The sequence below is a fragment of the Anser brachyrhynchus genome (genome assembly GCF_964034855.1).
Source record: "Anser brachyrhynchus genome assembly, chromosome: 4".
In the NCBI taxonomy this organism is placed as follows: Eukaryota; Metazoa; Chordata; class Aves; order Anseriformes; family Anatidae; genus Anser; species Anser brachyrhynchus.
The window spans coordinates 6,235,415-6,252,133 of NC_137698.1; the positions used below are offsets into that span (position 1 = coordinate 6,235,415).

General features: G+C 38.0%; 1 protein-coding gene and 1 long non-coding RNA gene across 15 annotated transcripts in view; one reads left to right on the top strand and one right to left on the bottom strand.

The window, feature by feature from the left end:
* Positions 1-16,719, bottom strand: part of LOC308194595 — a 281,017-nt gene that overhangs the window by 182,901 nt on the left and 81,397 nt on the right. The window contains exon 5 of one of the 14 annotated variants that reach the window (XR_013950702.1): positions 11,999-12,092. The exons of 12 other annotated variants lie outside the window; for them this stretch is intronic. This is a non-coding gene — a long non-coding RNA (uncharacterized lncRNA). Of the gene's footprint in view, positions 1-11,998; positions 12,096-16,719 lie in introns of all 14 variants that reach the window. One more of the 14 variants, XR_013950703.1, reaches the window with a different exon arrangement.
* TACR3 (tachykinin receptor 3) overlaps positions 1-16,719 on the top strand; it is a 50,083-nt gene that overhangs the window by 4,864 nt on the left and 28,500 nt on the right. Inside the window, exons 2-3 of the mRNA XM_080590693.1 lie at positions 12,549-12,737; positions 14,102-14,252. Coding sequence (XP_080446819.1) covers positions 12,549-12,737; positions 14,102-14,252 — 340 coding nt within the window. The remainder of the gene's footprint in view (positions 1-12,548; positions 12,738-14,101; positions 14,253-16,719) is intronic.

Below are 16,719 nucleotides of genomic sequence, written 5' to 3' on the forward strand. Positions count from 1 at the left end.
ATGAGGCTATTAAAATTAGAGCTGAGAGACAGGTACTTTGGCACTCTTATTCCTGGTACCTCAGACAGCCTGTTTAAGCAGGACTACACAGCACCATGTGGTTGGCCTGGATAACAGGTTGATATGAGGCATCAGAAAATGACGGTCTTTTTTAAAGTTTGGCAGACTCAAACAAAGAATCAAATCAACAATCAAACAATTTGCAGCAGAAGGAAAATCAGAACCCAAGAGCTATGGGCCCTGCTTTCTCTTTCCCAGCACCCTTACACTCATTTTGCTGAACATGAATCAAACTCAAAATCAAATCAACCTTTCCTAACAAAATATTGGATAATTGCAGAATCTCTGTGTTTCAGAATATGACTGAGTCTTGTTATTACAGTCTCTGCTTCCTTTTGGTTGCCCTTCTCCTTTCTTTTTAATAAGCTTCCTTAAGTTCTCATTGTTCCCCCTTTCTACATCGAACACTACTATAGCAGATGGTTTGGGGCCTTTATTGTTTCTTCCAAGATGTTAAAACTGGGCACACTAACCACTATTTGAAAAATAATATTTAAGCCGGATTCTAGGCATTGTGTGAGATCATCTCAAGAGCCTCTTGTCTACTTTGGGCTTCTCCTTGTAGATACTCCATAGAGCAGTCGTTAATGTTGTCTAAGCATTTAGTTTATGTCTACACCAAAGTCATTATCATCTTCTATTATTATTGCATTACCTGCTCTCACAGCTTTTCTAATCCCCTTTGGCATTTCACCATTATTACTGTAAATTAGCTGAGTATATAATTCTAAAGTTTATTTTTTCAGTCACATTTGGAGTTTCAAACTGTAAAATTTTTATATTGTTTATAAGTACTTTTGCTTTATCTGACTTGATTTTAAACTATATTTAAAATTCTGTTTCATTCCTCTTATTGAATGCTCTAACCTCTTCTTTTATGAACCTTTATATTGCAGTGTTAGGTTCTTCCTACCAATTTCCTAGTATATCTATTGCATCAATATCATTATTCAAAACTTCTCAGTCTTGTTTTCTACCTTATTTCTTAGGCTTCTAATATATCTACAGAAGTACACATATATATGGGTCAGTTTTCTATTTTCCAGTAACATTGCTCAATTACTAATGGTTGTTAATAATTCCTCTATATAGTCATATAGTCATTAGGCTTCAGCGTAAGTAATGCGATACAAGCCTGTAATAGAAGACAATTGCAAGCTGTAAGCACATGGTTCAGTTTATCAAACAAAACCAGAATTCATCATGTGTACATGGTATCACTCAAATACCACCTAGGCTCTTCAAGCTCTCTAAGTGTACGCTGCCAGAAGGGCTATTGTCACAAAGCAGTACCGCAAGCCCTGTAAATGAATCTGTTACTGAAATCCTGAAGTAGGCAGCTGGCACATTGAAAAATGCACGTTCTTTCCAGCAGAATACATTTTGGCATCTGGCTCTGAATGAGTTTCTATTCCTGGGATAAATTGTTCAAGGCCTTCACGTGCCTTAAACGTTTTAAAACTGATAAACCTGTCAAACTGTACTTTTGCATCTTTGTTGTAGAATAACATTATGTAGCTAATTGCCTGAGTGTCACCTGTCCCACGTGCTCAGAAACACCAAAGAATAGGGAAATGCGTATGTGAAATAATGACATCAAACGTGCCTAATAGGCTCGGATATGGAGTGCACAGGGCATGACAGCATGTTGTGGTCGTATGGTAGCAGCCTCAGCAAAGGACACATGCCAAAAACATATATGCTAGTATTTGTATTGGTAATTGAACTCGTACGGGGCATGGTACCAAGCTTTTTGTGCTTGGCTCACCACTGCACAGAGGAGGCTGAAGAAATGGCAGGAAGAAAACCTGCCCAGCCAGCTGCCGTTGCCTGCACACAGCTCAGCCCAAACAGACCTGCAGACTTTGGCCTCTCACTCCCCTTCTCTCTGAAAGTCATTCAAAGGAAAGAGGTCTCAGAGAATTGATTTCCATGTACAGGGAAGAGAAGAGAGAACTTGCACTGAAAACCAGGTAGAGATGAACAAGTCAGATGGGTTTCTTTCCAAGTTTCTTGTGCTTTACAAACTATCTTCCCCAGACAGAACCCCCTTATATCTGAGAACGTTTTCATCCATAAAGATGGTTGAAGGGAGATTCTATAACCTCACAATGCTGTTTTCTCACATCTGATTGTTATTTAGCTTTATCTGCCTCTGGTATCCTATAACTGTACACAAAATACCATCTGCTTTCCCCCAAACTAAAGCTTAATGCAGCTTTTTGTCCAAACTAATGGATGACTTTATAGTATTGCATCAGCCTTGGTCGTTGAGTACCATGAAGAGAAAAATGCAAATATATGCTTTTAAAATTATTACTATTATTTCTATTTTTACTACTACTACTTTGCCAGTCAAACAATGGAATTCAAATGGGAAATACCTTCCCCATTCTCTGTGTTCCCAGAATTTATATTCTTAGATGAATCATGCGATATTTCTGGATTCCAGTATCTAGGATGCCCTCTAAAAATATTGGTTTTCAGAACTAAAGAGAAAAAGTTGAACAGGAGAGCTTTAAGGGTTCAAAAATCAAGAGGTGAAACACAAAGGATTCTGTTTTAAATGTCATTTGTAAGTACACCACGTGACTTGGGGCCCTGAAATGATTTTCTTGGTTTGACAATTCTCTCTTTCTTTCTTTCTGAGAAAAGAGGTGAAATGATTTCGGCAGAATATCCTGATCCAATTGCTACAGGATTCAGACTGTCAGAGACAGGAAAAATAAGCCATTTCTTGCTGTGGTATAAGCTCACAATGATCAAGCAAAAATACAGAACCTTTGGGTTTTTTGTCAAAATTATTGTCGGAGTTACATTATTGGTAACATACTGAGACAGTTTGGGAATAAATACAGGCACAACAGCTTTTTTTTGCTTGTTTTGCATTGAGTAAATACTCGATTTAACAAGCTGCTTCATAAAGTGCAGTGAAAAGACTGAGGTTGATAAGCCAATCTCTCCAGCAGCATAATCATATACAATGGTTTGGGTTGGAAGGGACCTTAAAGATCATCTAATTCCAGCCCCCAAGCAACGTTTACAACAGCAACTAACCCCAAGTCTTCCTGTCCAAGGCAGGAAACAACATCTGACAAGTTCAAACCATATGTTCAAATGAGAATTTCATTTTAGACAGTCTCTTAGGCTTAAATACATTTTTAAGTGCCCTTATCCATAGCTTAATAAAAACTATTGAAAGATACATCTGTAGTCTATTGTGGAATATAACCTGCAGCACTTTTCCAAAGATAGTTTAGGGCTTGGTTTTGTTTTGTTTTTGTTTGTTTTTCTTGAATATTATTGTCTACATACATGTATTTCTGATTGTTTAGCAAAGAAAAGACAAATTTGTATCATTCACAATATTTATGTCTGGCCAAAACAAAGTTATTTCAAAACAAATGCAGCCTACCACCCCATAGCAGGACAAGAACCTAAGTATAACTCACGGTTGGATAAACTAGGTTGGTTGTTTTGTATTACACTCATCTTTACAGTTTTAACACGGATTAAGTCAAAGTTTTAAAATGAACTATCACTGGCCTCTAAATCAATTTTAGGGATGAGAACAGAAATTTCCTAGGGATACATTCTGCTGACCACATAAAAAGACCCTGATTTTGATGGGATTTCTCCTTTGGTCTTAGCCTGCAGAAGTCATCCTAATGTAAAGCAGAAAGTTTCTCATCACAAAAGGTGTTCACACATAGGCAGATAAATGACAGCTGTAACAGGGCTGTGTGTTTTACTGTTGTGAAGTAAGGGTTCTTTATCATACATTGCACTGAAATAATTCAATTTTGATTCATAATAAATGACTCATTACCAACTGCTATACTCAGTTAATGAACCAAGGTGTCAACAATCTTCTTATAATCTGACAGCGTCTGAGCTAACTATGGAGAATGGAATAACCTATCTGTCTCCATATCTGTCCTAGCTATTCATCCTGGCAAGGAGAAAGAAAAAAGCCATTCAGATGGCAATGTCAGAAATGTAGGCAATAACAGCGCAGGCTGTGGTCTGTGCATATGGAGCTGTTTTTTGACTTTGCATAGAAATTGGTTCTTCATAGCCCAGGTAGATTGAACTCAGAGAAAAGGAGAAACAGAAGCTCTCCTGTCAGGAGAAGTCCCTTAGTCCAATTTATGAGAAAGACCAACGAAAACTGTTATCCCTTTTCAAAGAATATGCATAGCTATAGCATACCTCCCATAAAATCAGTTACAGACACAAAAATTACACACGTTGTCAATAACTGAAATGTTCCTCAAGTAGGAAGCGTGTTTTAGGAGGACTCAGCCATACTGAGGAATATCATAGAATCAGGTTGGCTTGGGTTGGAAGGGACCCTAGGGGCACCTCATTCCAACCCCCCTGCCGTGGGCAGGGATGCCACCCACTAGATCATGTTGCCCAGGGCCTTGTCCAACCTGGCCTTGAACAACTCCAGGGTGTTCAATACTGAATACCAGTATTCCTGTTTTAAGGGTTCTGATATGTATGATGTACCCAAAGCAAAGCACTGGGCATTACTCTTGATTTTACACAAACTACGGTATTACCCGCAGCTCGTAGCAGGTCAGCCATTCCCCCCAGGCAGCACATGTGTCTCTGGGCAAATCAAGTCCAAGTCACCCCTTTAGGATACAGCTCACTGACCTCTCAAACCTACAGAGTGTTTATTTATCTATCACACTGTCACATGCTCTTTCTTTAAGCTGTTAGCTCTAAGGTGAACACTGCATAACAGTAACATTGCTCCTTACAGATCCTTCTGGCCATGAAAAAACAGCCTTACTCAACCAAGACAGTCCTATAAAAATGCCAGCAGCCATGCTTCTTGCAGAGCAAGTTAGTCTCAATGAAGAACACTGATCACTCCCACAAGAAAAGATTGAGGACTTGCACTGGTAGGCAGAAATCAATGTAGAAGTTGCAGATTTGTTTTTTGTCAATCAAAAAATGCCTCTAAAATCTCAATGTTCATTCAGTCTCCTTTGATCTACTCTACCCACCTTACAGAGACATTTTATAGGACTTTCAATGACCATGTTTTAAATAAGGGACAGGGAATCACAGCAATTTCCGTAACTAAGTTTCTTAATTACCAGTTGATTCCAAATGCAATGATAGGAGACAAAGTTTCAAATCGGCTATTTTCAGGGAACAACAGCATCTGTGTGTTCATGAAGTGCACTGCTATCTGCCATTGACAAGCCACTTATATGCATGCATTATCATTTTCTCTCAGTCTCTTCCTTTGCCAAATCCCTGTTGCAATCCCTCCCTTTGACAAATTTCCTGTTACAATCTGGGGCTGAACTGATGACTTCTTTCTCCACTTGATTTTATAAACACACTGTAAACAGGTGAAACAAATCACTTAGGATGATTAAAGGATTCCAGCTGTATCTCCAGATGGGAATTTGTAGCATCCAGGTTTCAATGCAGCATTTTTTGTAAGTGTCCAATATATCTTTGCAACAATTTTCTAAATAATGTGTTAAAAGGGGAAAATTTTCCTGTCTGTATTAACCAATGCATGCAGTCTTACAAAAAGCTAAATTAGGATTATTTTTTACCTTCTACTGTCAGGACCATAATACACAGACTTAGGATGATTTTATAGTACTTAACCAGCTACCTGTCTCTCATGTTCTTTGCAAACTGTAGCAAGCACACAGCTACATGATTATGCTGTCATTATAAACAGTAATTTAAAGGATTTACCAATGTTATTCAAATGAGGATTGTTTTATGGTTTCAGAGAAAACAGGTTTTTTTTTTATTTGACAAACCTAAGAAACAAGTACCAAACAGTAAATTGTGGACTTCAGCCAAACTGAGCAGATCTGAAAGAAACTTGATCTTTCACAACCCTAGTAGATAAGAAAACAGTCTTGAAGGAAGGGAGCACTGCAGCAAGCACATCACCATGCGCCAGCCACTACACCTTGCAGCCTGACTGATTTCTCATCAAGTTCAATGGAAGGGCTCTTGGTGACTTCAGCAGTAATTAGCTAGGAACAAAGAGTAACACCAGTTAAAGCTGAAAGAAGAGTGATGTCAGTGGGATATATTGTGATCACAGAAAAAAAATAATAAAAAAAGAAAAGGCTAGTGATGCTAGTGATTAAAGTGCTACCTAAAAATTCTTTAGAGAATGCACACACTCAGAACACAGCGCAGACGTTGAATAATTGAGATTCTTCCAAGTGTTGGCTTGAATCTCCACCTGCACATATTTACATTATTAAATTTCCAAATGTGCATAGCCCATTTTATAATTACCTTGCAAGTGTTAGTGTTTATGTTGGATAGGGTAATAATGGTTTTTGTTTATAGTGATAAATGAGCATAATAAGATAATTCTTCTCGGTTGATATGTACTTTAGATTCAGCTCCAACCCCCCCCCCCCCCTTTACCGTGTGGAACAAGCTATCTGTGGCATTATTACCAGCTCCTTCTGGAGTAAGAAAGCATTAGAAGTCCAATCCTGAAACCGAAGATCTCAGTGAGAGACTGAACAATAAAAGTCCAATGACTGCAAAGCAAATGGGCACAGCAACTCACTGAATAATATTTGTGTGGCTACAGAACTTGTTTCAGCAGTGTAACCAGTCTTCAGTTGCTTGTAGTCATCATAAATCATCCTTCAGTGATGTGGCTATCACCCTTCAGTGTTTTCTCCCAACCCAAATTCTTTCTTTGCTTCTCTTTCTAATTTCCTGACATTCTTGTTTCACTTCTGTTCCTATGCATTTGCATTCAGCAGCCTGTTCCCTACCTCCGTTCTTTTGCTTTTGCTCCAGATCCTGTATCTTATCATTCTCCCTTTTATTCCTGGCCTCCTCACACTATCCTGTTTCTAGTAGATTTTAAACATCACCATTCAGTCAACAATTCAGACAGAATTTCTGCTGCTCTTCCTTGTAACTGGCACTTTGGCATTTGTTTCTGGCACTTTGCCATACGAAATGTATGAAAGTATATGAACTACAGCAAAGGAATGAGCCCTAATGATATAGCTACACCATGGGAGAAGACAGGCAGTTGTCAGCCATGTGTAACTGGATGGTATAGGTGCAATATCCTGCATCATACAGACACATTATCCCACAGTTGACGTCCTCACCTTCACTCATTTTCCAAGCAACACCTAAGCACAGCACCTCTAGCCCATTCTAGCAGGAGCTTTCATTCTTGACATGTGCTTGCAGCCCAGAAAGCCAACCATATACTGGGCTGCTTCAAAAGAAGCACAGCCAGCAGGGCGAGGGAGGTGATTCTCCTTCTCTACTCAGAGCCTCCTGGAGTGCTGCGTTCAGCTCTGGGGGCCCCAGCACAAGAAGGACATGGATGTATTAGAGCAAGTCCAGAGGAGGGGCACGAAACAGAGCAAAGGGCTGGAGCACCTCTCCTGTGAAAGCAGGATGAGGGAGTTGGGGTTGTTCAGCCTGGAGAAGAGAAGGCTCCAGGGAGACCTCCTAATGGCCTTCCAGTACCTAAAGGGGGCCTTCAGGAAAGCTGGGGAGGGACTCTTTGTCAGGGAGTGGAGTAACAGGACAAGGAGTAATGGTTTTAAACTAAAAAAGTGTAGATTTAGATTAGATATTAGGAAGAAATTCTTCGCTGTGAGGGTGGTGAGGCACTGGCACAGGTTGCCCAGAGAAGCTGTGGCTGCCCCATCCCTGGAGGTCCAGGCTGGATGGGGTTTTGGGCAGCCTGGTCTGGTGGGAGGTGTCCCTGCCCATGGCAGGGGGTTGGAACAGGATGGTCTTTAAGGTCCCTTCCAACCCAAACCTTTCTATGATTCTATGAAACACCCCAGCAAAAATGAACAGAGAGCAAAGGCAAGGGCCAATTGAAAAAATAGCGACTGCTCCTTGAGGAGATAGACAAACAACAACTCACACCTCTCAATACCAGCAACGGCTAGGTACCATTTCCAGCAAGAAAAATTATCGTCAAGAGGGGGTAAGCTTCCTTCACAAATGACAGCTAACAGTTTGAGAAGGACTCAGTTCTCTTTTTGGCATCTTTTGGCTACATAAATTAACATCTGGAGACAGCTCAGCTACTCAGATATTTTTTAAATTTTGACTGACTATAATTTTCCCTAGAAAAACACTACCAAACTCATATGACAAAATTTGAACAAGTGTAACAATTGCAGCTATAAAGCAATATCTCACTATGTTAATTAAGCAATTTTGTTTCTAAGAAAAGCCACTCAGGGAACATTAGATACTTAATTGTAATTGTTAGTCTACTAGTAAATTAGAATAAAACAGATTTGTTATCACAGGTTCAGTAACAGAGAGTTGTCAATACTCTCTGGTCACCTAAGCCTGTCCTACACGAAGGCGTTATTGAAGGAATACTCAAGGCTCCTCCACCTCCTTCCCATTTCATTTTGTTTGTTAGAATGACTGACTGCTATGTTTTTGTAATCCATTTTCTGCAAAAGCTAGGCAGTTAGCTCATCACTCAAACTTCATCAACAAAGACAAGCAGAGTGCTTTTCTTCTGATCCCTGTCCTTTGGCTTATCTCGCTCAGATAGCCAACAGCTAAAATTTCTATTAGCACAGCTGCATGAGTCATTTCACACAAACAATCCTGCACTTTAAAGGGCAGTCACCAGACAGGGAGGTATAACAACACAATTTTGTCTTAGCCAAAGAGAAGTATTGTTGGTACCTACTGGGAATAAGAATAATATAACTGGGAATAAGAATAATTTGAACGTAACAAACATCTGACAATAGTACATAAAATAGTGTCAATCTGCAATCTGAAGAAAAATAACAATTGAAAGGAATGATTCCAGGCTGGGAGGAGCTGCCTTAAGAGTCCTACAGGCATATGAAAATGATGACTTGCTTATGGGTTACCACCTACTGCAGGTACAGATGATCAAGCACTTTGGACAGTATACGGCAACCCACACTCAAACTAAATCAGTTTGAGAGTCGGGATTCATGACTACAAAGTTATCAGTACCAGGTTGGGAGAGAGGAGGATGGAACTAAGGGGTAGAGGGTAACAATCCAATTGATGCGTATTTTCATGAGATCTGCTACTATTTGAGGACAAAACACCGAGCACTAGAATAGAGTTATTTCCTCATAAAGTTAGTATGCAATACCAAAAGCATTGGCTTTAGCTCCCCGCTCCCCCCCACCCAAAAAAAGAAAAAAAAGAAAAAGAATAGACTTGAAATTCTAGATATGGAAATTGAGGATTCAGAACTGAATTTGTTTTCAATCACTCTGTTTCTGACAGCATTTAGATGTTTTAAGGTATTAGCATAGTTAATGCTATCAGGGGCTGAATGCCACAACGATGGCAGATGTTGGATTTATCATGTGTTTGATGGTTAACCATAAACTGAGGGATTTTTTTTGCTAAAACACATATCCATCCTATAATTACCTATCTCTCAAGTATGAAATTTTCAAAAAGTAGGAATATCTCAAATGAAGTTTGTTCGCCATAGCAGGTAAATATAGATGCAAAAGATTACTTGCATGTTTTTTTATCCAGAGCATTTCTACTATAAATATTATTTTTAGTGGCTTGTACTTAAAGACTTGGGCAAGTCTTACATGTGTAATGTAACAATGAGGACAAATCAAAATCGCACCTTCCTTTGTTTTAAATGAGTAACTGTAGTAGATCAGAGTAGATCAGTAGATCCAGAAAAAGGATTGATTCAAATCAATGGAAGCTTCTCCACTGATTTCAATGGACTTCAATTCAAACCCTACCTAAAAATCTAGCAAACTCTATGAATTTGGATGTGCATAGACCCAAGCACTCACCTACCACTATAAGAAAGGTTTTCATGATCTAAAGCTGAAGGCAAAGATGAGAACACAAAAAGTAAACGTCATGAATGGCTTTGAAAATGTTATGATCTATGAATGCCCAAAGGACAAATATAGACAAGAAAAATAACAGTAATCACACATATGTGTCACTTTGGAAGAGGATCTTCTAATTCAACCTTACCTACACTCATTACCTGTGAGCATAAATTGGTGTTATAACTTCTAAGCCCCACAGCAACACGTAAAGTCTCAACAATAGAAAAAAATATACAAATACAATGAGAAAAAGTGATTCTTTTCCACACTCTTTGATACCTTCAGGATACAGTATTGCCATACAATGCTTTTTAATGTGTACATAATTTCCCACTAAAAAATAAATAAACCTCTGGATCTATCCCACTCCATCTTTATATGAGATAGAAATGTACAAAAAGAGTAGATGAAGAATCATAGTACTACTTATTGCAATTTCTTTAGAAGGTATAAATGACACGAGGAGAGAAGCAGTACTGGAAAGAGGTGAAAATATTTTATCTGCACACGTAGGCAGGAACAGGTGTAGTTTGATTTTCTAATTGCACTTAAAACCTGAAACAGACAGGGAAAATGACAGTAACCAGGCTAGAAGACTGGAAACCTACAGTGAAAGCCAAGACAAAGTCACAAACAAGAGGGCCTTTGGGAAACCCCTGATATACTCCAATAATCTTGTCAAAGATGATCAGATAACTAGACACGTACTGTGAAAGAGAGTAGAAGTATATGGGCCATAATTATTCCCTGGCAGTGAGTTTGTTTCTTCCTGAATCACTATTAATCTCTGTGACTGATGACAAACTGTTGAAACTAATCCAGGCATTCTCCTAGAATTTTGTAAAACTGTCAGTAGTGAAAAATTCAAGCTGGTTTTCATATTCATCACAGTTTCCTGCCTGCTTCAGGTGTTTTCATACTATATGAAAACAAACAAACAAACACAAGGAAACACAGAAAAGAGTATTTAAAATTTGTTTTCTTTTGACTTGTCCTAGTTTTTTCCTCAGGAGCTTCTTACAACATCACCGTTCTAATTCTGATTCCAGAAACACAGTGTACAATGTCTATGCTATCAATGACTGCAGCAGGCAGATCTCCAGTCTCATGAATGAGCACAGACACATTGAATACTTCCATGGAAATATGTTGATTTAAACTGCTGATCTGTTAACTCCTACATTCACTCACAAAGAGCACTGCATTTCAATATTGAATAGAAAGATTTTTCTAATATGCCTGGGGAACCCTCTGGCTCTGGAGCAAAACAGAAATGTAAAAACAATTTATTTGTGTTTTTTTTGGAAAGCATTAGTGTGTCAGATTAAAAAACATGTAGTTAGTTATTCAGTATGCTCCTTCAGTATACATATATTTATGTGTACATAACAGCGTACATAACTGTTATGTGTATATACAGACAGTATCTCCCTAGTTTTACAGAAGTCCACAAATTTCTCTAAATGTGATTCTGGTTGATACTTAACAGTATTCTTACCAACAGTGGAAAGAAATTGGGAACTGTTTCTATTTAACTAAAACTATTAATAATTTGGCAGGTCATTATTTGGTCATTGATAAATGAAACAACATAGAGTGATCAGAGAAGTTGGTTGAAAAGATGTCAATTTAGGGTTGAGTCTAAAAATCAAAGCAGTAGTCATGGTAAGAAAATGTAAAAAACATGGAGTTTGTGGTACGAAGTATGTAAAATACAAAACCTCTGGGTCTCCTGCATTCCCTGCATCCGTACAAAGATCAAAGGACAGAAAGCAAGATGTGCTTTTCTCTTACTGTCTGTCTTGATGTTTTTAGTCTAAAAAAACTTTAAAAATTTTACTCTTAAAAAACCTTTAAAATTGTAATTATTTAGAGTAATATTTTAATTATTTTATATGTGTTCTTCTAAAATTATTGATATACGTGGATTGCCAATACAATCACAGGGCAGCAATAAGAATGCTATCCCTCCCTAGAACATGGGAGCTGAGAAAGCAAATGAGATGTTTTCATGCTTTATGCATGTATTTCTCTTGATGCTCTTATCCCTTCTCCACTACCTGAGGCAAAGCTCGTATGGTTCCTTTCTCCATCTGTGTATGAACCAGCTGCAGCCTGGGGTTCTTTGGCCAATGATCTGAAGTCAGTCAATGTCTGCTGAACAAAATGCATGAGAACTTATGAGGTTCCTGTAGCTACTCGACAGATGACTAATAATCCTGACAGCCTGGCTGTTAATTTTTAATTAGAGATAAATCCTGCATTATGTAGCAGAGTAAGAGAGGATCCAGATGCCTTGTTGCTTTTCAGTCAGGTAGTTCTGAATCCTGCAGTAGCAGGGTTACTAACTCCTTGAGATATTTTTGTTCTATTAGTATACACATGGTTGGCCAGGTGTCCCACAGTTTTCAGAAATTCAGTGAGCCTTTTGTTTCTTCCAGCACTGCCTGCAAGGTAGCTGAACCACCCAAACAGCACAATGCCACCAGAACTCATGGAAGATAAATATCTCTGCTTTTATCCTTCTCCCAGTCCTAAGCTTTGGTTGATTCTAGATGCACGCAAATCTCTGAAGGTTCCTTATGCACAGGTTTTTCCTTTCTTTTACAGGTACATGGCCATTATTGATCCCTTGAAACCCAGGCTCTCTGCAACTGCTACCAAGGTGGTCATTGGGAGCATTTGGATTTTGGCTTTCCTGTTAGCCTTTCCTCAGTGCCTCTACTCCATAACCAAGGTGATGCCTGGGAGAACTCTTTGCTATGTAGCATGGCCAGGTGGTCCAAAACAGCATTTTACGTAAGCTTTTGTTCCTTTACACTTGTGCATGGTGATGTCTACACTTGCAATGGATGCTACACAGAGAATAGCATCAGTCATTGAGAGCAGGCCTTCTAAGCTAGGAAGATAGTGCACTTAAGTGATAAGTGGAAAAAAAATATTTATTCTCTTCCATGGGCATTTTCCATTCCATGCTGCAATGTTTACCATCACTGCCTCACTTAAAATTACTACTTTCATATAGACAGAGTTAGTCATAAATGGGTACAGAATTCCCAATTCAAAGCAAGCTTCCAGTTTATCCTAACAGGAAAACAAGCGTTTCCAGCCTCTCCTTGTCATAATCAGATTTTTTCCTCTGGTTCTTTTTGTGAGAGGTTTGGATCTTCACGCCTTATTCTGTTACGTTATCACAATTACTTATCTCAAACATCAGTTTGGATAAGAAAACTGTAAATCTTGTAATTCACTCCAGTTTCCGAAAGTGTAGAATAACAGCCACTTGAATTGAATATATTCTCTATTCGTCCCTCTGGCAGAATTAGGAATAAGTGGTTATCTAGGCACAGAAACATCATTTGCCCTTTCATGTCCTCATTGGTATTTAAGATGAACTCTGTGTCCAAGGCTGAAAACCTGTGCAACCATACATCATTGAATTTGACCTTTCTTCTTCCTTTGGGCAGGTGAAAGAGGCCCTGATCATATATAATTTTTATCACTGTAGGAGCCATCCACAGGTATTTATCTTTAGGGCAGTAAGGCCACTCTCAGAGACAGCTGGGGATTCTTCACTGATCATTCATTGGGATTTTATGTGAAGATGGTATTTAACATGGGCCTAACAGGAGGCAAAAGAAATTACCTTTTTTTTTTTTTAGCCAATGTTTAAATCAGCAGAGATGCCGATATTGCACAAGAGATATGGCATGTGAAGTACACGTACAGAGGACGCTTAACAGTGTCTTTGTATAAAACTGGCATTTCAATATTGGTTTTCTTCTTTCATTTATGGTCAAGACTAGAGCTCAGAACCCTTAGCTTGCCCTTAGGATACTTGACTGTGGAATAAATAAATCAATTCAGCTAGCTATGGACAAAGGTAACTTATTCTGCAGTCAGTAATCATGACTACTATAGAGCCATTCTTAATCTATGCTAGTACAAGTTCAGAATCAGAGCTAGAGACCCCAGAAAGCACTTGCATTAAAATGTAAATAAATTTGCAGTGCAATTCAAGACTTTTTCAAAAAGACAGTGAAAGCACCAAGGACTAGCCAATCAATATAAAACACGCTTCGCGTTACAACAGCACTTGACTTTTAGCAGCCCATTCCATCAGCTCTGAAAGCACTTATCAGCTTAATGCTTTTTCATTGCAGGTATCATGTCATTGTGATTGTGCTGGTCTACTGTTTCCCACTGCTTGTCATGGGCATCACTTATTCCATAGTGGGAATTACTCTCTGGGGAGGAGAAATACCAGGCGACACATCCGACAAATATCATGAGCAACTCAAAGCTAAGAGAAAGGTACTGTTCCATTAAACCTCACTAAGTGAATCTTAATAACATCATCTGCGGTTGTGTTGCAAAGTATTCCAGTATTTTCTTTCAGAAACATAAAGTCATTAGAAATAACAGTCATAAGAGATCTACTTCAATAAAAAAATTGTTTGACAAGTTGTCTTCTATGTTGGCTAGTTGTTCTTTTTCTAACTTCACTGTTCCTCATTAAATAAAAACATTTGGATTTTAATTTCATATTCCCTATCTAGTGACATGTAAGTGTGTCTGATATTTGGAAACGAAGCCCAAATTCTTAGCCTTTATAGACCTAAAATACTTAGTTCTGAACAATGGATTAGCAAACCATTAGCTCAGATTCTCACCCTACTGAAAAAACAGTGAATCTTACTGTAATTTTCAATACATTAAGGACCATGCAGCTTTGAGATGAGTACTGATCAGCCTGTTCATGCTGAATGTTCTAGGTTTTACATAAATACCTATTGGTGAGAAATACACAAAACTATTTTTTCCAGTATTTTTTCTGTTAACTTATTTGACTGTAAATATTGCCTAGTCTAACAGGACTGTGGATTACTAATGACCTGATTATTTGCCTATTTCCAATTCACATTTAATGATGTTTCAGAGCTATGAGGGCGTCTTTCTTATATTTTTTTCTTAACTGCACAGGAAAAATATTTTAAAAGCAACAAAATGTAGAGCAAACAATAAGCAAGCCCTTCTGCTTTTTATTTCTAACAGTTTTTCATACTACAACACATTTAACTTTTAGGATTTGTAAAAATGTTACCCAAACATGGAGTCTAACTTACCAGTGATGAGCATATTTTCAAATGCCTACTTTGAATCATGATACCATAAATATATTTGAACCTGTTGTATATGCCACCATATTGCAGCATTAGCAGAATGCAACTTGTTAGGTCCTGGGACAAGAGGAAATTTTCTGCCAATACTGAGGAACATTGATGTTTCCATTTCTTTCAGGACACTGCCAGGAATATGAAAGTGTTTATTTCCAGATACTATACTTGTTATTATGACAGCGCATATATGAAAGGAAAGATTAGGATTTTCTCATTCATACTTCTTCATACTCATAAGAGACATACAAAAGGCTCTATACCAAGTTTCAGTTTTCACAATAGTAGATGTGCCTAGACATCTTCACTGTATGACACCCAGTGCTTCCCATGACACCAGAAGTGGTATTTATTTTGGACTTCATGTAGCTCTTGTAAAAGGGCAAAATGTTAGCCTCTCCATAGGAAGAGATTATATTATCACTACTATTGTGTTGTAATAGTTCAAATATACTTTGGTATGTGAACTGAGAGGAAATGATGAAAAGTCATCACAGAAAACTAATCCGTATGCTTTGAATATATGCCCCAAGGTTAAACTATTAGACTCATTTCCAGAAATACTGAAAGCATGTCACAAGATCAGCATTTTAGTCCTTAACATTATCAATAAAAGTCCAATATTATCATTACAGTTTTTGCCATGCATATTATCCCTTACCAAAAGTGTATTTTCAAAGTTACGGAATGACCTTTTCTAAAGAACATAACCAGAAATAGTTTTCACTGGTCAATTAAAAAAAGGAAGAAAATACTCACTGGAGGGTGCCTGGGGTCTGATTGTGAAGACAAGCTGAGGAATCATTTTGTGTAAGAGATACAGTTTGCAAAAGCAAGTGTGGAAAGCAGTATTAAAAGCAGTAACTATTAAAAGCAGTAACTTGTAGAAGCAGAAAATCCCAGAACAGGAGCACTTTTTATCATAATAACCAAGTAAGATAAACATCTTATGTCATATACACTAAAGGTCTCTGAAGACAAAATTTGGCTCTTAATATATGGTATGAAATGTCCAATTAAATCACTTGAATAGTTTTAAAACAGCAATCCTTAAGAACTCTAAATATATGCAAGAGAAGGAATCCTTAATTAAAGCGTTTTAAGTGTGAGAGTATTGGAATTCATGCCTTCAACCCATGCAACTAGGGGATTAAATTATGTGCAGATATATTGTAACTGCATCTCTGACTTCGCTGGCAGAGCTCCATGACAGCTCTTCAGTTCCACTGCTGTTCTCTTCAACAGGATTTACGAAGTAACTCACATTTGGAAAGATGAATTACAATTGGCCATTCAGGGTGATAAACTAATAGACTAGAATCCAAATAAAGTTATCACTCAGCCAGCCTCTGATAACAAAGCTATGGCTTTTCTTTTATTCAAACAAAGAAACCATCTATTTTTCCTCCTGTTTTGTAGGCAGGTATCTAAGCATATGAAATCTGTACTGGCTGCACTTACTACAGAGAACTATAAAGTAGCAGACTGTATCTTCCATGTTACCCAATGATACAGTGCAAAGCATGTTTGATTAGGATTGTTTGAAAAGGTATTTGGTGTTAAGAAGTTAGTGAGCTTTTCATGTAAGACCTTTTAAAGAAACT